This window comes from Lynx rufus, unplaced genomic scaffold, assembly GCF_022079265.1.
Source record: "Lynx rufus isolate CCGP_SWC_20201006 ecotype Redwood Valley unplaced genomic scaffold, mLynRuf1.p SCAF_2, whole genome shotgun sequence".
Classification (NCBI taxonomy): Eukaryota; Metazoa; Chordata; class Mammalia; order Carnivora; family Felidae; genus Lynx; species Lynx rufus.
The window spans coordinates 15,604,601-15,630,432 of NW_025814834.1; the positions used below are offsets into that span (position 1 = coordinate 15,604,601).

Genomic DNA, 25,832 nt, shown 5'->3' on the forward strand with positions numbered 1-25,832 from the left:
CTGGCCCCTCGTAAATCCTTTCCTTCGGTAATAAGCTGAAATTAAAGAAAAGAAAAGATTCACAGAGGAAAGCCGGGGATACCTGGGCTTCAGGACGCGATACCTTCGACTTCGCAACGCAGTCACCATTCGCATGATATACTGTCAATTTTAATATTGTGACTATTTTGGGGGGAGAAGGCACTGACAATGTCATTTTCTTTTGAAGTGTGGGTGTTTTCTAAAGGTCACCGCGCGCAAATGTGCCGATTCCTTCTGAGGCGTTCCTTGGTGTAATACTGTGATTGAATATTTGGTTACTCTGAGTTCAGGTTTGATCACTCAAGCCCCACTCTGACTGACCTTGCTGTGCCTGTGGGTGGAGTCTTTGCAGTACTGAGCCCCATAAAACAGTCCTGCTCTGGGGGAAGCTAAGGGCCCCGAGCCAACCCTTTCCAATGTTACCTTATTATATTATAGTGGATCCATAAACTGCTACACACTTCAGAGTTCAAATAGAAGTTCAGGAACACATTGCAAAAAAAAAAAAAAAAACACTTTTTATCTAAAAAAGAAAAAAAATTTTTAATGTATATTTTATCTTTGACAGAGAGAGAGACAGACAGAGCATGAGCGGGGGAGGGGCAGAGAGAGAGGGAGACACAGAATCCGAAACAGGCTCCAGGCTCCGAGCTGTCAGCACTCAGCCCGACGTGGGGCTCGAACTCACGGACCGCGAGATCATGACCTGAGCCGAAGTCTGACGCTCAACCGACTGAGCCGACTGAGCCACCCAGGCGCCCCAAGAAACCACTTTTTAAAAAGACATTCTGGATATTCAGCCAAGAGAAACTTGTTCTTCACATTCAAGGATATTTATGTAATTAGGCAAATTTTACGATACATACGCAATATTCACAGACCCATGAAGATGGCCCGCACAGTTATGTTGTCCAATGCTTATGGGACACATCACCCAAGAAAGCCAAGAAGGGTGGGAGAAGGGGCTGGAGGAAGATACTTCTAAAATACACTACTTCAGGGACGCCTGGGTGGCTCGGTTGGTTGAGCGTCTGACTCTTGATTTCAGCTCAGATCATGATCCCAGGGCCGTGGGATCGAGCCCCGCTTCAGGCTCTGTGTTGAGGATGGAGCCTGCTTAAGATTCTCTCTGCCTCTCTCTCTCTCTCTCTCTCCTTCTGCCCCTCTCCCTTGCTCATGCTCTCTCTCCCTAAAATTAAAAAAATAAGGGACGCCTGGGTGGCTCAGTTGGTTGAGCATCCAACTTCGGCTCAGGTCATGATCTCACAGTCTGTGAGTTCGAGCCCTGCGTCGGGCTCTGTGCTGATAGCTCAGAGCCTGGAGCCTGCTTCGGATTCTGTGTGTCCCTCTCTCTCTGCCCCTCCCCTGCTCAGGCTCTGTCTCTCTCTCTCTCTCTGTCAAAAAGTAAATAAACATTTTAAAAAAATGTTTTTTTAAATAAAAACAATAAAAATAAAATTAAAATTAAAAAAAATAATAATAATAGGGGCGCCTGGGTGGCTCAGTCAGCTAAGCAGCCAACTTTGGCCCAGGTCATGATCTCGCGGTCCGTGAGTTCGAGCCCCGCGTCGGGCTCTGTGCTGACGGCTCAGAGCCTGGAGCCTGTTTCAGATTCTGTGTCTCCCTCTCTCTGGCCCTCCCCCGTTCATGCTTTGTCTCTCTCTGTCTCAAAAATAAATAAACGTTAAAAAAAGTTTAAAAAAATAATATAATAAAGTATATTACTCCAAAAATTCTACTAAGTAATATTTTTGTCATGTCTGCTATAAGCAGTCAACATTGCTATTGATTGTATCATGACACAGATTGAGTAAATTCCATAAATGGAATGTGGATTCAACAAAGAAAATCTTTTTTAACTCACCTTCTATAAGATTAAAGGAGCTTTTAAAAAACCCGCATGTGATCCTTTCACTAAATACAGAAAAAATAGCCAATATAATTAAGCCAAAATTCATGAGTACATCTCTTGGAAAACAAGCTTTAAAAGGGAGGGAAAACAAGCTTTAAAAGGGAGGGAAAACAAGGTTTAAAAGGGAGGGAAATGTAAAAACCATTCCTTTACAATCGAGGACACGGAAAGAAAGCGGGCTATCCCTCCTTCTACTCCATATAATACTGGAGGCCCTATCTATACAGTGAGGTAGAAAAAAAGAAATAAATGAAAGGTAAAGGAATTGAAAAGGAAAACAAAAATCTTCTTTTTGACTGTTTTTCATAGCAAACACAAAGAAATGAGAGCCAATTTGTTAGAATTAATAAAAGTTTGGTAAGATTGCCAAATCAATACACAAAATTCAATTACATTCCAACAGTCCAGCAGAAAACCAATTTCAAAATATTGTTTTAATAATAACAAAAACATAAGGTGTCAAGAAATCAATCTAGCAAAAGCGGTGCAAGATTTTATGGAGAAAACTATAAAACTCTCCTGGAAGATATTTAAAAAGAGTTAAATAAACGGCAAGTCCTAACATGTTCGGGGATAAGAAGATTCTGTATCATAAAGATGTTAATTACCTCCAAATTAACCCATAGACTTAATACAACTCTAATTGACATTGCGTGAAAATAAATCATATGCAAACATTATTTTACATTTCTTTAGGGAAGTAAGAAATATTCATGTTTTTAAAAGAAAATATCCTGGGGCGCCTGGGTGGCTCAGTCGGTTAAGCGTCCGACTTCAGCTCAGGTCACGATCTCGCGGTCCGCAGGTTCGAGCCCCGCGTCGGGCTCTGGGCTGATGGCTCAGAGCCTGGAGCCTGTTTCAGATTCTGTGTCTCCCTCTCTCTGCCCCTCCCCCGTTCATGCTCTGTCTCTCTCTGTCTCAAAAATAAATAAACGTTAAAAAAAAATTTTTTTATAAAAGAAAATATCCATTTGGTCTTTGAAATTAGTAATTATGCTTTATCTTAAAATAAAAATGGACCAATTCTTATATTATTCAAATAAGAACCACACCAAACAATAGACAAAGGTGGCTGTGATGCCCCTACGCAGAATCCTACTTCAGGGTACCTTTACTTTAAACACTGTCATCACATTAGGCTGAACTGAGTTCCAACACAAAGCATGCACAGATACTGCCTGAAGGTGACCCAAGAACTAAAACCCAGTCACAACTGTTTGGATCTACAACAATAAAAAGAAATCTTCCTTGGATGTAAGCGATGAATCATGGGAATCTACCCCCAAAACCAAGAGCACAGAATTATATTAAAAATGATTTTTACAATAGCATCAAAAACATCAAATACCTAGGGGGGAAAATCTAGCATCATAAGTGTAAGACTGTAATCAAAACTCAAAAATATTATTTTAAAAAAAGAAAATATCTAAATAAAGGAAGGGGTCTACCGTGGGGGAGGGGGGTTGGGGAAGAGATCTTTCAAAACAACCTTTAAAGAAACAGCAAACACTACTTGCCAAAAATCGACCGAAGGGTTGGGTGATAACACCCAACATCTTTTTTTCTTAAGACTTTCCTGAACTCTGTAATAATACAGTTTTGGCCAAGTAGAGGAGAGATCTTTTTGAGACCAAACTCTTCTCGGTGCGTTTAAGGAATTCTCATGGGTGTAGAAAAGCATTATGTGTTTTAAGTTCTAGGCATTTCATGCGGTAGTTTGGGCCGAGCAGGAAAAGGTGTGCTGCAATTTCACGCGGGGCCTTTCTGCAAAGGCACGGAGGGGGCAGCCATTTTGTTTCATTTAAGAGAGTTTTGGTATACTTCCAATGGTTTAATAACTATCCCCTCAAGGTAGGAACACAAGCAACCCTGCTGATATTTGGTTGCAAAGATGTCCATGGTAATTAAAAAAAAAGTTTTATGTGGAACAATGTTAGTAATCTTAGTAACTAATATTCCTCAAAAGTATAAGACATCCTCAGGGGAAATTTTTTTCAGTCAAATGAAAATGGCTTAATGGTCTCTAAACATAAAACCACTACCCTTTTATTGTAAAAATAAAAAAAAAATGCAGAAAATAAAAGTGTGAAAAAAAATAGAAGCACAAATAAAGAAATATTTAAAGATATTCAGAAAGAACCACTGGCAGCATTTGGCTCATCATTCCAGATCCCCGAAGAATATATATTCAATGCATGCTTGTGTAGTTTTTGAAATTTGGATTATATTATGGATATTGTTCATTTTTTAAATTGCTGTTTTTTGGTGAGTACTTCCATGTCCGCAAGTATATGGAATTTTAATTACTTTCAAGATCTCCTTTGGATGTCATGATTAAGTTTTTCCCTTTGTAGAATATAGTTGAAGAAACCTTTTACAATGAGATATTTCATAAACGCTTTCTGGTGACGAAAACCACCAGTGGGAGAAGGGCATCCGTCTACCAAACAGATGCAGTGGGTTTGCCATTCGGGGGAACTGCTATCGTTGACGTTGAAACCGGAAAAGGCCGCCATTCAACTCTGGGTTTGTGCCTCCATTCAGCTTCCCTGGCCATAACTTCGGCCATTGTCATTGGCAGTCCAGTTGAAAGAAAGGGGAAGCTACTTTACTTTTAACGTGTAGGGAATTCTCTTTTACAGTTTTTAATTTAAAATTAGCTGTTCTCAGGGCACCTGGGTGGCTCAGGCAGTGAGGCGTCCGACTTCGGCTCAGGTCATGATCTCATGGTTCGTGGGTTCGAGCCCCGTGTCGGGCTCTGTGCTGACAGCTCGGAGCCTGGAGCCTGCTTCGGATTCTGTGTCTCCCTCTCTCTCTGTGCCTCCCTTGCTGGCCCTCTGTCTCTGTCTCTCAAAAATGAATAAATGTTCTTTTTTTTTTTTTTTAATTTAAAATTAGCTGTTCTCAGAGCACCTGGGCGGCTCAGTCAGTTGAGCGCCTGACTCTTGATTGCGGCTCAGGAAGAAAGACTGAAGAACTTCCGGATTGGACTGGTTGGACTAAAGAGACATATCAGCTAAGTGCAGTTTATGCTTCTGCATTAGATCGTTGGATAGCCAATTACATTAGGAGAGCAATTCGTGAAAACTGAACAGCTCCACGGCTTGCATACCGTTACCCTGATAACTGCGCTGTGGTTACGCATGATGCTGACGTTAGGAAAACAGCGGTCAAGGGCGCATAGGGATGTTTCTGTACTATTTTTGCAAATTTTCAAAAATCTGAAATTACATCAAACTAAAACGTTAAGAGTAAAAGATATTTAAAATAATACTTGATGCTTCATAAAAACCCAAATGTCCATAAATGGTCTGTAACGAGGATCCATTGTCATATGTTTGTGCAACGGATGCTCTGTGGCATAAAAAATGTAACCACCACTGGTACACATCCTGTATGATTCCATTTATGTGACGTTCGAGAGCAGATGAAACTAAGTCCTGGTTGATGGAGGCAAAAGAGTGGTTCCCTGGGAGAGGGTGTTACTGCTCGGTGGGAGCCTGAGGGAGCCTTCTGACTTTCTGGAATTGTTCTCTACCCTCCTCTGGGCAGTAGTCACAGGGAGGGAGACACATAGTCAGACGCATCAAGTCGCACATTTACGATCCGTGTACTTACTATCCCAAGCTTATAATAAAGAACAAGGAAAACAAAAACAAAAGGAAGGTAATACTAAATGCTGACCATGGGCTAGCTGTCTTGGATTGCTGTTTGGAGCGATCATTGAGATACATTTTCCAGAAGGCCATTTGGCAGTAAGTGTGACAACTGAATTCAGCTTCTTCTGTGGTTCTCAGGAAATAATTCGCTATTTAGACTCCAGGTGAAGTACAAAGACAAACGCTGAAACAATCCAGACATGTACGTCAGGAGTTTTTTTGACCACTGGAAAAAAATTTAAATTCCTATCACCTATTGAATTATAACACAAGTCTGAAAAATCGCATAATTGAAGTATGTTCAGTAATGTGGGGAAATGTTCATGATGGTAGTAAAAAAAGCTAATTCCAAAATCGTATGCGTATGCATATCCATAACTTACACATTCTATATTTGCACAGAAATAAAAGGAAGCAAAACTCTAAGACATTAACATTTTTTTCCCCAGGTTGCAAAATTCGTGCAGGATTTTTGTTTTCTTCTTTTTACTTTTTGGTATCTTCCGCTATTGCTAACATAAACGCGAATTGCTTTAAGAGTTGACAATTATAAAGATCAATTTCAAGATATTTGATATCTTCCTAGCCGAAAATCATCAAAAGATCAAAATTCAGAAAGAAGGGGGGGAAAAAAAACAACCCAACTTCTAACAGAGCCTCTTTTCACTTGTCACGTTTTTAACAAAATCTCTGATGTCTATTTCACGGCCACCTTTTAAGTCACCTTGTAAGAGAGGGTGATTTTTTTTTTTTTTTTAACTGCCAAGAAATGTGTTCTCCACCAATGAGGTCCTGGACCCTCTGTTCCCAACGTTCTACCCCAGGCGGACTTCTATTCACCATAACCCGGTCTTCCTCTCAGCCACAGGAGTCCTTGCTTTGGGGGCTGTTTCCCATACAATTCTATGGCAACGAAGATTTTTGCCACGTGGAAAAAATCAAAACATACCTGAAGATTACAGAGAGTGCATTTATTTCTCCTGCCGACACGACCACCAAAATAAGTGGCATTAACAAAAGCAAGAATGAATCTGACGGGTAGTTTTGTTGTATTAAACGAATGAGTGTAAAAATGCCAGTGAGCGTCTGGGGACTTTGGGGCAATACTCAAAATGGTTCAAGGAAACCGTTACTCCCTTTTCCGCCCCCTCTCAAGATCTCAGGTGGTTATTTCCTTCCCCTTCCATCCACCCTGCCCTGTGCGTGAGGAGTTGTTTTCTTCGATTCTTAAAACACTTTGCTGAGGAGTCCATACCGAGTTCGAAGCAGGAGTGAGAAGAAAATGTGCCTCATAGTCGTCACTGGATTTTTCCGTATCTCATTTTCTTCCTGTGTGGAACGTATCCCACCAGGCGAGGAGAATAATAAAGACCAGCGGAGGCCCCCGATTTTAGCATTTTTCTAGATTCCTAACACAGAAAGCAGCACTCTACATGTGTTGCCAGGAAACTGTGACAGTATTTTCTCCCAAGAAAATTCTGTGCCAAATAAAATGCAAAAGTGCCTTTGCTCAAGACGGAATTCTTATCAGGACAGCAGAGGGTTTAATAATTGACAAAAAACTGGAACAACGGAAGTGAAAGTGCTTTTGTTAAAAAACTTAAACATGTTGACGTCTTCATTATAAGTCAAGAAAGTTAGAATTAGACAGGGCCTGCTGTCAACAGCTTTCCAAAACATAGTAATGTAATCACAGTTTTTTAAGCTGACAAGTATTTTTACCATAAGCAACGTCATGCAATACCTAAACTCCCCTCGCGGTGTCCAAACGAAGAAAGTAGACCAATTAAAAAGTTGTTCATTAATCAAAACCCTTTATCAGTTTCCTGGATAAAAAGGAAGGACACCTAGCACTGAAAAAACAAAACAAAACAAAACAAAACAAAACAAAACAACCCATTATGCTAAAAGAAGACACAGCCAGGTAGTCAGGGATAAAACGAACCCGGTTGTCACAGGAGAGAGCAGGCTACCTCGTTTCTGCCGAGAAAGAGGTTGAGTGTAGCACACCCTTCCCCGCGTGCTTCGTTCGACAGGAAGTACGAAAGCACCTGCCATGTGCCAGGCCCATGTGAGGCCCTGGGGGTGCATAGGAGAAAGAGGGATCTGCCCCTTGCCACCCCCCCCACGCCCAACTGCACAAAAAGGATAAAACTAATGATCTAATCGCAGTTATGGGCAAGTTGGCAAAGCAGTAGGGACCAGCACATTCTGCTCGCAAGGGAAGACCCACGCCGGCCCCCTCCAGCGAGAGGAGTTTGTTACGTGATTCCTCAGGAAGGAAGGAAAGGCTTCCGGCAGCCACACAGCCAGTCTCTGTCCCTGAGCCCCCCCCCCCCCCGCCCCGAGCCCTTCCATCCTGAAGGTCAACAGTCCCTCCAGCACCTGCCCTCAGAAGTGGCGCCCGTCACACTCAAGCCTCAGCTTCCTGCTTCACTTGGAGTTTTCTCTTCTGCTTCCACACTTGCGGTGGGCTTTCTGCCCTCCTTGCGACCCTGGGCTTCTGCTTTTCCACTGCTTTCTCTGTCTCGAGCCTTCTGCCAATGGCCTCCTCTTTTTCTCTGAAGTCCAGGACCACTCCACCGTTTCTGTCCCTGTCTCTGGGTCTTGCATTCAGACTCCCCCAGGGAGCAATGAGATTGGCCCCATCAGTCACTCTCCAGGGTGCAGTGTCCCAACTCGGTGAGGTTCTCGCACCAGATCGTGTCATCAGATGCTGACCAGCCTATAGAAAGCTGCCATTGATTGGAGGGCTGCTCCCCAATCCAATCAGTTTGTGGCCATAATGATGGGGTTCCAGGATTAAAACTGTGGTATGAAAATTAGTAAAAGGAAACCTCCTTTGGAAAGAAACCCAGCGGCCAGCAGGGGGAGCCCTCACACCCCACCACTCCTCAGCCAATCGCAGACGCAACAGGAAGAGAAAGAAGTCTACCCCAGCCACAGGAAGGAAGGTTTTCTCCTTGCCCAGCAACAGCCCAGCCAGTGAGAGGCTGTCACAACTCAGCCAATGAAAAGCCATTATCCGACAAACTCCCCATTTATTCCAATGGACGTTTTGTTTGTAACAGCCCTCCCAACTTCCCCCTTCCCTCTACAAAAGAGCGTTCCTCTCCTCTGTTCCCAGGACTTGCCTTGGTTTTGCTGTGGTTTGCTTGTCCCGAATTGCAATTCTTTGCTAATCCTGAATAAACCCATTTTTGTTGCAAAATGACTGACGGTTTTATTTTTAAGGTTCCCAACAGCAACCTAGGTCTTAAGAAACCATTAGTGGTCTCTTTCCTCCCGAGGAGGTTGTGGGTGAAGGTGATACTCGAGTTTCATGAAGAACCCCACACAGATACCAAGGCTTGATTTCATGTTAGTGCCATGTCCCCCGTTACCATTTTTTTTTTTTACTTAAAAAAATTTTTTTTAATGTGTATTTTTGAGAGAAAGAGTGAGAGAGACGGAGTGTGAATGGGAGAAGGGCAGAAAGAGAGAGAGACACAGAGTCCGAAGCAGGCTCCAGGCTCTGAGTTGTCTGGCAGGGGCTCGAACTCACAAACCGCGAGATCGTGACCTGAGCTGAAGTCAGACACTTAACCGACTGAGCCACCCAGGTGCCCCGCTGTTCCCCATTTTTTAAATGCTTCAGCACCAGGCCCCCTCAATAACCCCCACAGACATCACCATTCAATCCCCCACTCCTTCCCGTTAGGCACAGCGACACCCCAAGAGCCTGTCTTATCACCAGGTCCCAGTCCCCAGTTCTGATTGGGCACATGGCATGAAATCGATTTCCCATCCCCCTCGTCTACAGGATGAAGACCACATTCTGCAGGAAGCCACACTCAGGCTTCAGCCCGAAACTCTGGCTCTGGCCCCAGACGCCAGCTCGGAACACCATACCAATGTCTTCATGCAACCTGGGCTCGACGTTCTCCCTCTGTCTTTCCGGGTCCGCTCTCCGCCTCTCTCCAGCGAGGCTGACCTATGTCGACTGCATCAGGCAGCCTCCCGATCTCCCCGGCTTCTGACTGCATTTGGTCCAAGGGAGACACTGGCAACATACGAGAGGGCACATGGAGAGCGAGTTGGTAACAGATCTCCCCCACTCCTCCTGCCAGCCTGTGGCTGTGTTTCTCTACTAACGGTCTTGGCTCCTGTCCGGAGTCTCTCTGGCAGCTAAGCTCTCACCGGGTCTGAGCTTACCAGGACCTTGTCTTCTCCCCTTGCTTTTTGAGGCTGAAGTCATTTGCTCCGAGATGCTGTCCTCCCCTGTCGGTTTTTTCCCACACTACCTACACCTTTTGTAAATGATCCCGTCTTTGGACTCCCTTCAATTGCCTTCCCTGTTTTTGAAAAAATTTAAATAGACTTTAGTTTTTAGAGCAGTTTTCAATTTGCAGAAGGTTTCACTGATGCATTAAAAAAATTTTTTTTAATGTTTATTTATTTTTGAGAAAGAGAGAGAGAGAGTGCGAGTGAGGGAGGGGCAGAGAGAGACGGAAACACAGAATCCAAAGCAGGCTCCAGGCTCTGAGCTGTCAGCACAGACCCCACTGTGGGGCTCGGACCCACAAACCGCAAGATCATGACCTGAGGTGAAGTGGACGCTTAACCAACGAAGCCACCCAGGAGCCCCAGATGCCTTTTTATTAACTAAATTCCATACTCTATCCAGACTGCCTTAGTTTTTACCTAACATCCTTTGTCTCTATTCCAGGGTTCCATCCAGGATACCACAATTACATTTAGTTTTCATGTGTTCTCCTGGCTAAGACATTGGTCGCGCTTTCCTTGTTATCTACGACCTTGGCGATTTCGAAGAGTGCAGGCCAGCGATTTTGCAGAATGCCCCTCAGCTAGGGTTTGCCTGGTGTCTTTCCCATGATTACACGGAAAAAAGAACACATATGTGAAGTGCCACTTCCGACATGTATCAAGAGTGTATCATTTACCTACGTGCATCAAAACCACATTCGGTCAACAGGACTTGACCGCTGTTGATGTTAACACTGATTACTGGCCCACGTGGTGTCTGTCAGGTTTCCACACTGGAAAATTACTCCTTTCCCCCCTTCTTTTTCCCCCGTTGTACCCTGTGCAACTCACACTTAAGGGAAGTTACGTTTTTCCTCCTTGAAGGTGAAGTTGGACTTGTGGTGGGTTGTTTTTTTTTTTTTTAAGGTCAAATATACGTAACATAAAATTTGCCATTTTAACCATTTTTAAGGGTTTCTTTTTTTTTTTTTTTTACGTTTATTTATTTTTGAGACAGAGAGAGAGACAGAGCATGAATGGGGGAGGGGCAGAGAGAGAGGGAGACACAGAATCCGAAACAGGCTCCAGGCTCTGAGCGGTCAGCACAGAGCCCCGACATGGGGCTCGAACTCACGGACCGTGAGATCGTGAGATCGTGACCTGAGCCGAAGTCGGACGCTTAACCGACCGAGCCACCCAGGCGCCCCTGGGGTTTCAATCACCCTTTAATCTCTTGCCTGCTGGCAACCCAGGCTGAACGTGTTGCTCTTCGCCAAGAATGACAACGTGTCTGAGTGTTTTATCATTTGAGATTTCCAGGTGAAGAAAAGAAATTCTCACCTTTTCAGCTGTTTGATTCCTACTGCACTTTTAGTCCCTATCAAGACTTCATGGGCCTCCCCAGGGATGGTGAGCCACTCCTGCTAGGGTCTGCCTGGCCACATATGTATCCTATTATGTTATTATCAGCCTATTATTATTATTATTATCAACTCGTACCCAATTATTATTAGCCTACATATTCTATTCTGGTATTTTTTTTTGCATCACACCGTTTTCTTTGTGGCTTTCCCAGGGCAGGAACTAGATCTCATTTATCTTTGTATCTTTAAGGCTGAGGACCACCCCAGAGACACAGTAGCTGCTCAAGAAATAAAGGAAGAAAAGATGGGATAGAAGCAGAAGGTGGCCTATTTTCTCCAAAGATTAAAGAGGGTGTTTATACCTGACAGTGGTGAGGGGGTGAGAAAATCCACACTCACCGTTACATATCTTAGAACACCTGTTCTGTGAGACAAGCTGGTGTTGAAAGGCATTATATGTGTATTTCCCCCCGGCAGTTCCACATGCAGAAATTTGAATTAAGGAAATAATCAAAGACTGAACTCAGTCTTGGCAGTGATGTTTTTTTGGTTTCTTTCGTTTTTGGATTTGACACCAAAAACAAAAGCAACCAAAGCAAAAATAAACAAGTGGCACTACATCAAATTAAAAAGCTTCTGCACAGGGGCGCCTGGGTGGCTCGTGGGTTAAGCGTCTAACTCTTGGTTTCAGCTCAGGTCATGATCTCACAGTTTGTGAGATCGAGCCCTGCACTGGGCCCCATGCTCCAGTGTGGAGCCTGCTTGGGATTCTCTCTCTTCCCCTACCCTGCTCTCCCTCCCCTGCCCTCAAATATATAAACTAAAAAAACAAAATAAAATAAAAAAAAAAAACTTCTGCATAGCAAAGGAAACCATTAACAAAATGAAAAGGCAACCTATCAAATGGGAGAAAACACTTGCAAATCACGTATCTGAGAAGGGGAATTAATATCCAAAATATACAGAGACCTCATACAACTCAATAACGATTGTTTTTCAAATACTGGGCAGAAGATCTGAAACATCTTCCTCTACAGTCCTCTGCTGTAGCAGCTGAGCTATCGAAGGGCACTGAAAAGACACTTTTCTAAAGAAGACATCCAGATGGCCAACGGACACATGAAAAGCTGCTCAGCGCTACTCGTCATCAGGGAAATGCAAACCAAAATCACTAGGAGATACCACCTCATACCTGTTACAAAGGCCATTATCAAAAAGACAAGAAATGACAAGTGTTGGAAGGGATGTGGAGCAAAGGGAACCCTTGAGCACTGCTGGTAGGAATGTAAACTGGGGCAGCCACTACAGAAGCAACACGGGTGTTCCTCAAAAAATTAAAAATAGGGGCGCCTGGCTGGCTCAGTCAGTAGAGCATACAACTCTTGATCTCAGGGTTAGGAGTTCGAGCCCTTCACTGGGTGTAGAGACTCTTAAAAATAAAATCTTTAAAAACAATTAAAAACACAAATACAACATGATCTAGCAGTTCTATTTCTAAGTATTTATCTGAGGAAAAAAAAACACACTAACTCCAGGGGCACCCGGACTCAGTCAGTTAAGCATCCGACTTTGGCTCAGGTCATGATCTCACGGTCTGTGAGTTCGAGCCCCGCGTCAGGCTCTGTGCTGACAGCTCAGAGCTGGGAGCCTGCTGCGGCTTCTGTGTCTCCCTCTCTCTCTGCTCATCCCCTGCTGCACACTGTCTCTCTTTCTCAAAAATAAATGAACATTAAAGAAATTAAAAAAAAAAACACTGACTCCAAAAGATTTCAGCGTTATTTATAACAGCTGAGATTTGGAAATAATTTGAGTGTCCGTTGATGGATGAATGGATAAAGAAAATGTGCCCCCCCACACACACACTAAAATATTTGGCCATAAAAGAGAAGGAAATCTTGGGGCGCCTGGGTGGCGCAGTCGGTTAAACGTCCGACTTCAGCCAGGTCACGATCTCGCGGTCCGTGAGTTCGAGCCCCGCGTCAGGCTCTGGGCTGATGGCTCAGAGCCTGGAGCCTGCTTCCGATTCTGTGTCTCCCTCTCTCTCTGCCCCTCCCCCGTTCATGCTCGGTCTCTCTCTCTGTCCCAAAAATAAATAAACGTTGGAAAAAAAAAATTAAAAAAAAAAAAGAGAAGGAAATCTTGCCATTTTGGAGAATATGGATGGAATTTGAGGGCATTATCTTAGTAAAATAAGTCAGAGAAAAACAAACACCATATGATCTCATTTACATATGAAATATGAAACAAACAAAAAACTTGAATTTATAGAAAAGAGAACAGATTGGTGGTTGCCAGAGGCAGTGGGGGTAGGGTGGGTGAAATGGGCGAAGGTGGTCACAAAATACAAACTTGAAGTCGCAAAATAAATAAATCATGGGGATGTAATGGCATGGTGACTATAGTTAATAATGTATATCTGAAAGTTGCTAAGAGAGTAGATCTTAAAAGTTCTCATCACAAGAAGAAACACTGCAATTACGCGTGATGATGGATATTAACTAGACCTACTGTGATCATTTCACAATATTTACAAATATTGAATCATTCTGTTGCGCACCTGTAACTAATAGAACATTATGTGTCAATGACATCTCAATTTAAAAAGACAATCAAACAGGGGCACTGGGGCATCTCAATTGGTTGAGCATCTGACTCTTAATTTTGGCTCAGGTCATGTTCCCAGGGTCTTGGGATCAAGACCTATCTCTCTCTCTCTCTCTCCTCTCCCATTGCCCTTCTCCCTCCTTTGCTCTCTAAAAATAAAAACATAAAATTAAATAAAAAAGACAATCAAGGTATGTGGAAAGGTACTTGTACAAAGATGTTATTTTTAATGCAAAAACCAGACACAGCCTAAAAGCCCAGCAACAGGCTAACTAAATTATACTTTGACCATGCTATGGAGTAACACAGAGCTACAAAAAATGAAGTTGAACATTTACTGAATGATTATCTTTGGGCAGTGGTATAATGGGCTTGGATTTAACTTCTTGGTATTTTTCCAAGTTTCTCATCTGAACCATATCTGTAACTAGGAAAAAATGGTCGAAGGTTCCTTTTCAAAGGGGCTTTTACCATTTCAAACTGGAACATCAAAGATCATCAAAAGGGGAAGTTGGACCTGTTGGCCAGTTGAGTTTTAACCCAGCCAAAAGGTGGCAGCAACTTCGACCACTGCCTCCAGCATCACTATCTGGGTCCTGAGCACATTAAGGGTGGTCGGCCCCAGGAGAAGAGAAGTTGGAGCCTCCCATCTCTGTTTGCCAGTTTCTTCAGCCTCCACCTCTGACCTGGCCCCCGGACATGGGCTTTTTTTGCTTGTTTTTAAAGCTCCTCTAATTGGCGCTAATGGCCAGCCACAGGTGGAAACCCACGGTTCTGTTCCATTGTGCCCATTTGCAGATGCGGCCCAGGGAAGTTCCCTGAGTCACAGAGGCGGAGCCAGATCTAGGCGTCCTGATTCCCAAGATGGTTCTTTGCACGTTCGCAAGCCAGTAAAATCAAGGGTGGGTTTTCGTGGATTGACGCACCTGGAGGGCCCCAAAGGTTCCAAGAAGGAAATAGGAGTACAAAGACTTCCGTAAACAACGTATCTTCGATCCCTGCCTCAACCCAACTGTAAGACGATGTCTGCGCAAATAGTTATCAAAAAGTATTTATTGAGCACGGTACAATTTGGAAAGACCACTCCGGTCTAACAGGGTGACGGGGAACGGCACTGCACAGTCTATCTGAAGGCAACTGAGTTGAGTAAGCAGCGATGATAAAAAAAAAAAAAAAAAAATCAAAATACCGTTATATCCACGCTAGCTTTATCACAGGAAGAAAAAAACACCAAAAACCCAAAACCAAAAAAACACCACAATTGTAACCAGGCGTTTGCCCTTCTACTTGGTCCCAGGATCCCTGCCTCTTGATCTTGGCTACTACCAAGGAGGTTCTCTTACAGTTACCCTTGCACACTGAGAGCAACGCGTTCTCTTTCCACCCAGCCCCAACACCTCACACCTGCTCAACGAGACAGATAAAATGAAACCCTGGAGTTTTTCCCCGGAAGGTGCACGGTGGAGAGAAGTTTAGACTCGGGAGTCAAAAGGTCTCACTGTGTGGACACCTGGGAAGTCCTCCATAAAGCATTTAACCTTCTAGGAGTCGGAACCTGCCTGTGAAAGTCATGACTACCAGGAAATCTCTGAGGTCCACTCTGACTTAGTCAATGACAGCTTTGTGCAAACCCGGCCCAGCCCCGGTTTGTAAAAGATGCAGTTAATCTTTAACTAACCAGTGCTATGGTGTTACAGGAGAATTTGTAAAGGAGGCCCTTAATCATTTCCACATTTGTCCTGTTTTAAGAGTTAAAATAAATTCAGCAAATGTGGGAGGTGAGAAAAATTCGATTTGTTGCATTCTAAAGTCACCCGAATGAAAACACTTCTCTACTGTTTGAAGGACCTAAATCAGCGTCCAAGAGCTGCCTGCCTTCTAGGCTTGCTGGGGAAAAAACTGATTTTCAATATTTAGTCTTCAACTAAAAAATCTTTCATATCTTATCTTGAATTTTTAGCTCTCTCTTCCTTTTTCATCATCTATAGTGAGTGCAGTCGTGTTTGGGATGGGAAGGGGACAACCCCTACCATTCTGTTCGCCGAAGCAAGAAGAGAGGTCTTTGCAAGAAATCTGCTTATCTTGCTTTTAAAAGGCAGGTTTAATTTTGCAGCCTGCACTCACGTATTCACAAAATTCACTGATCTCCCATGTGAAGAAAATAATGAGCACACCAGGCAAGTTTCCTGCATTCTGAGAGCTTATCACGCGCTGGAGACTGGCAATAATCAGCCACACAAAGGCATGTTTGCACAATGTGATACATGCTATAATGAAGAATCACAGGAAACAAAGAGAGCCTATAAGAGGGGGAGTGAGACTGGAAGGTGAGCAAAGGTGTCTCTTGAACTGACCTTTGAAGCTGAGGGATGAGTGGGACTGTTTGGAGAAAGGACAGGCAGCTGAGGCAGACCACGGGCTGGGTCGAGGCCAAAAGTCCCGGGGGTGGGGGGAGGGGGGAGAGCTGCTGGAGAGAAGTTTCCCAACCACCCCCTTAAGGTCCTATTAATTGCCCAGGGCAGGTGTCAATCATTTTCCTTTGGAAACTCTCCCTGGATTTGCAAAATACTAATCTTCCCAAGTCACCTAAAACAGACTCACCTTTAAAAATGTTCATTAACTTCTCAAATGCTCAAATGTATCAAATGCTCTTGTGAGGTATTTTTCCCCTCAACACAATGACCTCTTATCATGAACTTTTAGCTTCCTCTTAGTATTTCATGATCTATAGTAAGTGAAGTCATGTGTTGGACGGGAAGGGGGACACCCCTACTATGTGGCTGAGTGCCCCGGCTTTCTAAGCCGGTAGAAGACAATTCTCTGTAAGAAATCTGCTTGTTGCACTTAAAAAAAATTTTTTTAACGTTTATTCATTCTTTGAGAGACAGAACAGAGCTTGAGCAGGGGAGGGGCAGAGAGAGAGAGAGAGAGAGAGAGAGAGAGAGAGAGAGAGAGAAAGAATCTGAAGCAGGCTCTAGGCTCTGAGCTGTCAGCGCAGAGCCTGACGCGGGGCTCGAACTCATGAACTGTGAGATCGTGACCTGAGCTGAAATTGGACCCTCAACCAACAGAGCCACCCAGGCGCCCTGCTCATCCGAGTGCTTTTAAAGCACAACGGGATCCTTGTCCAGAATTTAGTTTCCTCACCAAAGGTAATGTTTCAAACAGTTTGAAAAGCACTAGTGGGAAAATGCACACCTCTTCAGCTTCCTGAATTCGAGAAACAGGGGAAGCGTGTGGGGAGAGAGCAACAAAAAGCAGTCTGTGCACCCACCTGTGTGTGTAAATGGCGTGCGTGCGTGTGTGTGTGCATAGAAAAAGCTGTGCCACATTTCCAGTACGTGACGGTTCTTCTCTCCTGACTCTGTCCCGTTTTTAAGACAAGGCAAAAGGAACGGTGGGTGGGTCTCAAATTTATCTAAAAGTTACTAGATGTTGGGGCGCCTGGGTGGCTCAGTCAGTTAAATGTCTGACTCTTGGTTTCAGCTCAGGTCATGATCTCACGGTGTCGTGAGTTCTAGCCCTGCATTGGGCTCTGTACTGGCAGCACAGAGCCTACCTGGGATTCTTTCTCTCTCCCTCTGCTCCCCCTCCCACTCTGTCTCTGTCTCTCTCAAAATAAATAAGCTTAAAAAAATTTAAAAGTTACTAGATGTCATGTGGGACCGAGAAGAAACAATTAAAAAGAAAAAGAAAATTATAGAGGGTTTTTCTAGAATGGAATACACCCCCACCCTCTCCAATAAGTTTTGTAATTCGATGCTCACAATATCCCATCCCACATCGAAGCCAGGTTTTTCTTCAGTTACTAGATCTAGAAATCTACTCATAAATAAATGCCACCTTCCGGTCACCAAACCGGCTCCCCGCCCCCAAAAGTAGTTGCATTGCTTCTTTCCTTGGCACACCTTGTACCTCGCCCAGGGAAAGGGCAGCTTCTGTGGGTGCCCAGGGCAGGTCACCGCAGCAGAGAGCCCCCCCACCGCCCCCGCATTTGCAGCTTCTCCCGCCCCGGAGTCTCGGTGCACTGCGCTGGCTCCCCGAAGCCGAAGCCGCAGTGGGTTGTATAACCACACTCTCCGAAAGCCTGGAGGGGAGCGCGGGGAGCCTTTTTTTCTTGACAGCATCTGTCAAAAGTCCCTGGTGCCAGTTAATAAGAGACCCACTCGGCAAGGCAGGGGTGGCGTCTCGGACCCCCTGTTGGTAGGGGGGTGGGGGTTGTGGACCTCTCCAGGAGCGGTATTGAAACCTGAACTTCTGTCCTTCTCGAGCTGGAAATGCAGGGCAGTGAAGGGCACACGGAGCCCCTTGGGTGTGGACCAGGGAAGGGGGGATGGGAGGAAACTCATGAATCCCTGGGGTGGGGGCTAGGGGGTTCGCAGAATTTCTCTCCGGAGAAGCCTCTCGTGAAAATGTCAAGGACATCTCCCCTCCTCTTTCCAATTACGTAACTCTTACACATTTGGGAGGATATTCGCGAACACACATTCCACTTACGAAGGCAGAAAGTCTTTAGACTGCATCTAAAGCTCCTGGTGCATCTGATGTCGGAACAGACCTGGCTGCGACCTGGCCGCGTTAGAGGTGGCATCCTGGTGACCGGAGCCCCCCCCTCCCCCCCCCCCCCATACCCGGCGCCGGGAGCCGGGTCGTCGCCCGGCATGGCGCTCGCGGGTCCCCGCGTCGCGGAGTCTGCAGGCCCAGCACGTCCGCAGGCTGCCCCCTCCCCCACCGCGGAGAACACCTGGCAGCGGTTACCTGCGGGGCCGAGACTCTCCGCAGCCCGTTGGCCGGCCCCCCGCCGCCCTTGCCGTTGGCGTCAGACAGATGCCCGAGCCCCAGCGCCCGCGCCGCGTCCTCCGCGGGGTCCGCGCCGTTTTCCGGGGGGCCTTCCTCCGGCGCCGGGAAGAGCCCGCAGCGGCGCTGGAAGCGAGCGACGAGCTGGGAATCCTGCAGGCTCCGCAGCAGCTCGGCCATGGTGAGCCCGGGGCCGCGCGCGCCGCCGCCGCCGCCACGCCGATGCCCTCGGCTCGCACCGTCCCCGCCGCTCTTGCTCCAGCCGGGCCGGGCACTCCGGGCGGAGGGCGGGCGGGGCCCGGGGCGCCGGCCAACAGGTGCGCCGCTCGGGTCCTAGCGCCGCCCCGCGCGCGGGCGCCCAGGTGGCTGCCTCCACCTTGCGCGGGGCGCGTCCCGCCCTCCTTTCCCTCCCGGCGGGCTCGGACGGGCTCGGGCAGTCCCCGGCGTCCCCGGCCCGGTCGCTACTGGGCGGAGGCGCGCAGGTGTCTCAACCGCACCCCTCTTCGCGCCCCCGCACCCCCAATCCCTTCGGGCCGGTGCAGACGTGCCACCTAATGGGAGCGGCCGAGCACAGTGCGGACCTGAGCGGGTCCTTCCTGCCATGCGCGGGCTGATCCCGTAGTGACCCCACTTTCACTATTGAGCCCAAGGTGAGGTCGGACTTCCTTCCAGCTCCCTCACCCAGCCGTCTACTCCTGCCTTTCTTGGCCTGCTTCGCGCAAGAATGGGCCCCCTCAGGAAGGTGCCCAAGTTCTTCCCAAACTGATGCAACGTCTCCCCGAAGCCCGACCTCCTCGACCTTGCTCAAGAACGGAGGGAGTTGAAAGCACACCCTGAATCATCCTCGAGTCCTTGCCCCTGCTCTTGCGATTTGGCAGTCGGTTCATGAACACCTTCAGAGGGGTGTGGAGGAAACGCTGTTCTTTCTCGGTTTTCTGCATCGAGAAAGATGCTGCTGCCTCTCCCTTCTACTTTTTTCTGCTCTGCCTCTACTTACTTTAGGCAAGGGCGCTGGAGAGACGGAAGGAGATCTTTCGTGACCTTTAGACCCTGAGGGATCAAGGTGTAGGGCTGGGAGGAGGATTTGACATCTCGCTGCAGCTGAAGCCAGGCCTGCTTTAAGGATCCCAGCAGGAGAGAAGCAAAGGAAATGTCCTGCAGGTGGCCTTGGTTTGTCTTCCTCTTGCTAGAATCTCCTAGAAGCTCAGAGATTCACCACCCCCCTCCCCGCCCCCCGCGGCCCGGGCCTCTGCACTTCCTCACATGGAGTGAGGTCAATTAGGCCCAGCAGCTCAGTCTGCAACAAAAGTACAATCCTAGTCCTGCGTTCCGTTTACAGCCTCAGGCCCCGTGCCCCCTGGTAGCCATGCAAAGGCTTCTGAGTATTTAGTTGCACAAATGACTATGAACAAACACCTGCCGCTTTCCCATTCCTCCAGTTGTCCTTTTAGATCAGGAAGCCTTTGGGACGTAGCGTCCAAGGATGATTTGGTCTCCCTCATGCCTTGGTTTCTGCTCTCCTTCCCCAGCCTGATGGAGAGCAAGATCAAGGTGGCAGAGAAAGCAGTGAAATTTGGGAGATACTTAACTTACAGAAGGCGCACAGGGCTGCTGTCACAAGCAGGTGGAGACGTCCGGTCCCGGAAGCAGAAGGCCCCTCTCCCCAACGTTGCTGTCGTTTACAGCCACTGGGCCCAAAGCCTATAGTTTAGTTTTAAAGGCTAAAGTTGGAGTCGTCCGTGACCTGTTGTTTATATGTGTTTAAAGGAACAGGTTTTCCCATGAAGACACTGGAGTGATGTATCTCTGCAATTTAATGCTTCAGTTTTCCTTTCCTCTCACGTAGAAAAAAGAAGCCAGGCGAGCACAACCCCTGTAACATAAAGCCAAAGAATTGTACGTTCACACAGTCTACTTTACCTCCTTGGAGGGCCATGTGCTGGCTCTGGCTTCCAGTGACTTGTGATGTCACCGTGTGCCTCAGTCTTCTCCTGTGATAGAAGAATAACCCGCGCCTCCTGTCTTACAAGGCTATTGTGAAAAAGCTTTAGAAGGCGACCGGGTGACCTAGCATTGCATGTGCCAGAAACATTCAATTTAGGCAGGAATCTTCAGGAGGATTGGGCCCCGGACGTCTCGAGTGACACTGAAAAGCTGGTGACCTCTGGCAGGGATTCGTATGCTTCCTCAGATCCTGTCTTCTAAGCACAGGCTGATGTCCTGACAATAAATTTCCCAACCAATCTAACAAAAATCACCGTCTTCGAGAAGCGAAGTGGTAAACTGAAGGACTGTGCCAACATAACATCTAGTGGAGAACTTACAGGGTAGCCTGAAGTCATGCGTATAAATAAATAAATTGGATGCAGGAAAAATAACCTGTAGCTTTTTGGACAGTTTAGCACTAGTCATGCCTGGGGGAAAAATTTTTGCTGTTTCTCCCCGCCCCACCCCTGGCCCGGGGCAGAAGTCAAGGTATTTGTACTTTGCTTCGTTGTGTATATAATAATTGCCAAGTGACATATTGTAAAGGAACGACGATGGATGTATTCATTAGAGCGAAGGTTACACTGCTGTCAAAAAGAGACCCCAGGGGCGCCTGGGTGGCGCAGTCGGTTAAGCGTCCGACTTCAGCCAGGTCACGATCTCGCGGTCCGTGAGTTCGAGCCCCGCGTCGGGCTCTGGGCTGATGGCTCAGAGCCTGGAGCCTGTTTCCAATTCTGTGTCTCCCTCTCTCTCTGCCCCTCCCCCGTTCATGCTCTATCTCTCTCTGTCCCAAAAATAAATAAACGTTGAAAAAAAAAAAAAAAGAGACCCCAAAATCCAGTGGCTTAAAGAGCACAGCTATTTGATTTCCCTTTCATGTAACAGTTCCCAGGTGAGAGGTCTGGGTGTGGGAAGTTCTGCTTCATGATGCTACACAGTAACTCAGGTTCTTTTCATCTTATTGCTTCACTACCCCGTGGGACCAAGCCGAAGGTCACTGTCCTCCTCTGCATGATTGCACCTGGGCTATGGGCACGTCTGAAATCCAGTGAATGTCCTAAACAGTCTATGTTGCATCAGTAAGAACATCGGTACATGGCCCAAGACAGGCTTGGAAATGTCATCTTTAGAGGGCAGCTTATGTCCCGCTTAGACTAGATTTCTGTGAAAGAAGAGAGGACAGATTTTTTTGGTGGATGGAAATCGAACCAATGTTGATTTAAATGTTTTGCAATATAAATCTATGTTATAATTTAACCCATGACCTGCTCGATTTTATCTAGGCAGTCTGTCTTTGATTTGACACATTCTAAATACTCATGGGCAGATAACAATTTTTTTTAAAAAAGAAAGCACTAAAAATAAGTAAATTCGAAGGGAAAACTGTCATATCTTTATTGAATCAAAACGAGTGGGGTGCCCGGGTGGCTCAGTTGGTTAAGTGTCCGACTACAGCTCAGGTCGTGATCTCTTGGTCTGTGAGTTCGAGCCCCGCATCGGGCTCTGTGCTGACAGCACAGAGCCTGGAGCCTGTTTCAGATTCTGTGTCTCCCTCTCTCTGCCCCTTCCCTGCTGTCTCTCTCTCTCTCTAAAACATAATAAACATTAAAAAAAATTAAAAAAAAAATTAGAAGAACATGGTGTTAAAATGCCTTTTAAATGAAAAACTTTCGTAATGATTGCATTATTGCATTTTAAATTCTTTTAGAGTTCTCTCTCTACAGAGCAGGTCACTTCCAAATGGCAACTAGACCATTCAGTTTTCAACTTGGCAGTATTTCTTAGATCAAGACAGGTGGCCAGGGTTGGGATTGTTATATTGGTCATCCACAGCTGCATAACAAATTGTCCCACAAATAGTGGCTTAAAACAACATTTATTATCATGAAGTTTCTGTGGGTCAGGAATCCAAGGAACATCTTAACTGGGTCCTCTGGCTCTGGGTTTCTCACAAGGTTGCAGTCACCTCAAGGCTCAGCTGAAGGTAGATCAGCTTCCAAAATCACTGAAGTGGTGGCTGGTAGATTTCCATTCTTTGTGGGCTATTGGCCAGGGGCCACCCTCTCTTCCTTGCCATACGGGTCTCTCCATGGGACAGCTCACAGCCCACCCACCAGCTCCCTTCCTTCCTTCTGAGAGAATCAGAGAAGACAAAGTAGCCATCTTTTATAATCAGATATTGGAGGTCGTACACCGATATTCTATCATATTCTACTTATTAGAAGCAAGTCACTAGGTCCAGCCCACATTCAAGGAGAGAGGGGATAAGACAAAAGTGTGAATGGTAGGGTGTAGGGATTACCAGGACCTCCATTTTGGAAGCTTCCCACTATAGGTTCTTCACATCTATGTTAATTTTCTAACTTCCTACCTGCCATATCAGTCTTTATCATCCCTAACAAATATGATACATAGCCTTGGCCTCAAACAGCGTCCATCTGTTGCAGAAATAAGATACACGTACACAAAAAAATGTGCAATAATAGGAAACTGGTGTAGTGAAAAACATAGGCTATCCGAAGACCGATTACTAGTGAAAAACTACATATACCACAGTTGTAATTCTCAAATCTGGGATTAGAATTACCTCACAAATGTGCCAAAGTTACAGATGCCTTAAAACAACTGAAAGCAGAGGGGTGCCTGGGTGGCTCAGTGAGTTAAGCATCTGACTCTGGATTTCAGCTCAGGTCATGATCTCATAGTTTGTGAGTTCGAGCCTCACAATGGGGGGAGGAACTCTCTCTCTCTCTCTCTCCCATTCTCTGCCCCAGCCCTGCTCGCTCTCTCTGTAAGTAAGTAAACAAACAAAAACAATAAAAAAAAAAAAAAAGACAACTGAGGAGCACCTATGTGGCTCAGTCACTTAAGCATCTGACACCTGCTTGGGTCATGATCTCACAGTTTGTGGGTTTGAGCCCCGTGTTGGGCTCTGTGCTGACAGCTCAGAGCCTGGAACCTGCTTTGGATTCTGTGTCTCCCTCTCTCTGCCCCTCCCCCACTTATGCTCTGTCTCTGTCTCTCTCTCAGAAATAAACAAATGGTAAAAAAAATTTTTTTAAAGACAATTGAAAGCAAAAATTATTAAGTTAGAGAACAGAAAAACAATGAAACTGATAAATCCAAAAATTGAATCTTTGGAAAAAAATCAACAAAATTGAAACACCATTAGCATAACAAAGAAAGAATAAAAGGAAAAAAACATGAAAGCTCAAAATTAGAAATGCTAAGGAAAAATAATCATTAAAAGCAGAGGAAATTTGGAAAGTCCTTAGAAGGTACTTCACATGGCCCAATGCAAACAAATCTGAAAATGTAGGCGAAATAGACAATTTTTTGATGTTTTTATTTATCTATTTTGACAGAGAGAGACAGAACATGAGTGCGGGAGGGGCAAAGAGAAAGGGAGACACAGAATCCAAAGCAGGCCCCAGGCTCTGAGCTGTCAGCACAGAACCCAATGCAGGGCTCAAACTCACGAATCTTGAGATCATGACCTGAGCCGAAGTCGGACACTTAACCGACTGAGCCACCCAGGCGCCCCTGAAACAGACAATTTTTTTTAAATTTTTTTTAACATTTATTTATTTTTGAGACAGAGAGAGACACAGCATGAACGGGAGAGGGGCAGAGAGAGAGGGAGACACAGAGTCGGAAGCAGGCTCCAGGCTCTGAGCCATCAGCCCAGAACCCGACGCGGGGCTCGAACCCGCGGACCGCGAGATCGTGACCTGAGCTGAAGTCGGACACTTAACCGACTGAGCCACCCAGGCGCCCCCAGACAATTTTTTCAGAAAGAAACAACTCACTAAAAATTGATCCCGGTAAACAATGTCTAACAGAGCAATCATCACAGAACTAGATAAAGGGGTTCAAATTCTCCCCCATAAAAAGCACTTTACCCTAGATAACTTCACAGGGAAATTCTACCTCCACCTTTCAAGAATGGACAATCTCAATACTACTTATTCCAGAAGAGAGAATTTTTCAATATTCCTTTTATAAAGCCATTATGATATCGACCTCAAAACTGAAAGAGCGTTAAAAGGAAAACAACAGAATATTCTCACTTGCGAATAGGGTTCAAAACCTTAAGATATCAACAGCTAAACTCTAGCAGTCCATTTAAAATAGGATGTATTGCGGCTAAGTGCAATTTGTTCCAGTTGTAACATTAACAGGTATAATTAAATAACAACAACAACGAAAATCCATCAGTATTGTCCATCCTATTAATAGCGCTAAGGAGAAAAGTCATAGGATTTCTTACGTGGGTTGAATTGTGTCTCCCCCAAAAGCTATGTTGAAGTCCTAACACCCGTACCTCAGAATGTGACCTTATTTGGGAAACAGAGTCACTGCAGGTGTAGTTAGTTAAGGTGAGGTCCTACTGGAGTAGGTGGGTCCTGATCCATCGGACTCGTGTGCTTCTAAGAAGACCGCTGCGTGAAGACAGACACACAGGGAGACCGCCATTGCTGATGAAAGCAGAAACTTGGGGCTACACGGCTGGAAGGAAGACGGAAGATCACTGACAACCCACCAGAAACTAGTGAGAGGCAAGGAAGGCCTCCCCAAAGGGGTTTCAGAAGGGGCGTGGTCCTGCTGACACCCAGATCTCAGGCATCCAGCCTCCACAACCGTGAATTAACAAAGCCTACTCCTTCAAGCCACCCAGTTTGGGGCACTCTGTCCCAGCAGCCCTGAGAAACCAATATAGGCTCGTTTCGACACATGCAGAAAAGTCATGTGACAAAATTCAGCACTCATTCTTGTCATAACCCCTCAGTCACACAGAAATGGCTGCCGTGTCCGGGGTCAGTGAGCCCTTGGTGTTGGTTGGAGGGGAGAGTCCCCGGATTGTGTGGTGGAGTTACACGGGAGAGAGAAATTGTGTCTGTACGCAGGGGGCCCTGAATGGCAGATTATAAAGCTGGTGGTGTATGTTTGAGGTAATGAGAAGCCACTGAAAAGCAAATGAGGAACCTGAGGAAAGCAGTGTTTCCAGACAATGACCTGGGAGGCTGGCTATTGGATGAATGGTACGTGGAGTCAGGGGACAGCAGCTAGGGATGTGGAGATTCATTTCAGCGCCATTTCGATAATTCCGATTTTAAAAAAGTGTTTATTTTTTGAGAGAGCACAGCAGGGAAGGGGCAGAGAGAGAGAGAGAGAGAGAGAGAGGGACAGAGGATCCGAAGCAGGCTCTGTGCTGATAGCAGTGAGCCCAACGTGGGGCTCGAA

General features: G+C 45.9%; 1 protein-coding gene across 1 annotated transcript in view; it reads right to left on the reverse strand.

The window, feature by feature from the left end:
* SGPP2 (sphingosine-1-phosphate phosphatase 2) overlaps positions 1-18,782 on the reverse strand; it is a 108,439-nt gene extending 89,657 nt beyond the window's left edge. The window contains exon 1 of the mRNA XM_047083032.1: positions 18,564-18,782. Within this exon, the coding sequence (XP_046938988.1) occupies positions 18,564-18,782 (219 nt within the window). The remainder of the gene's footprint in view (positions 1-18,563) is intronic.
* Positions 18,783-25,832: the final 7,050 nt, after the last annotated feature.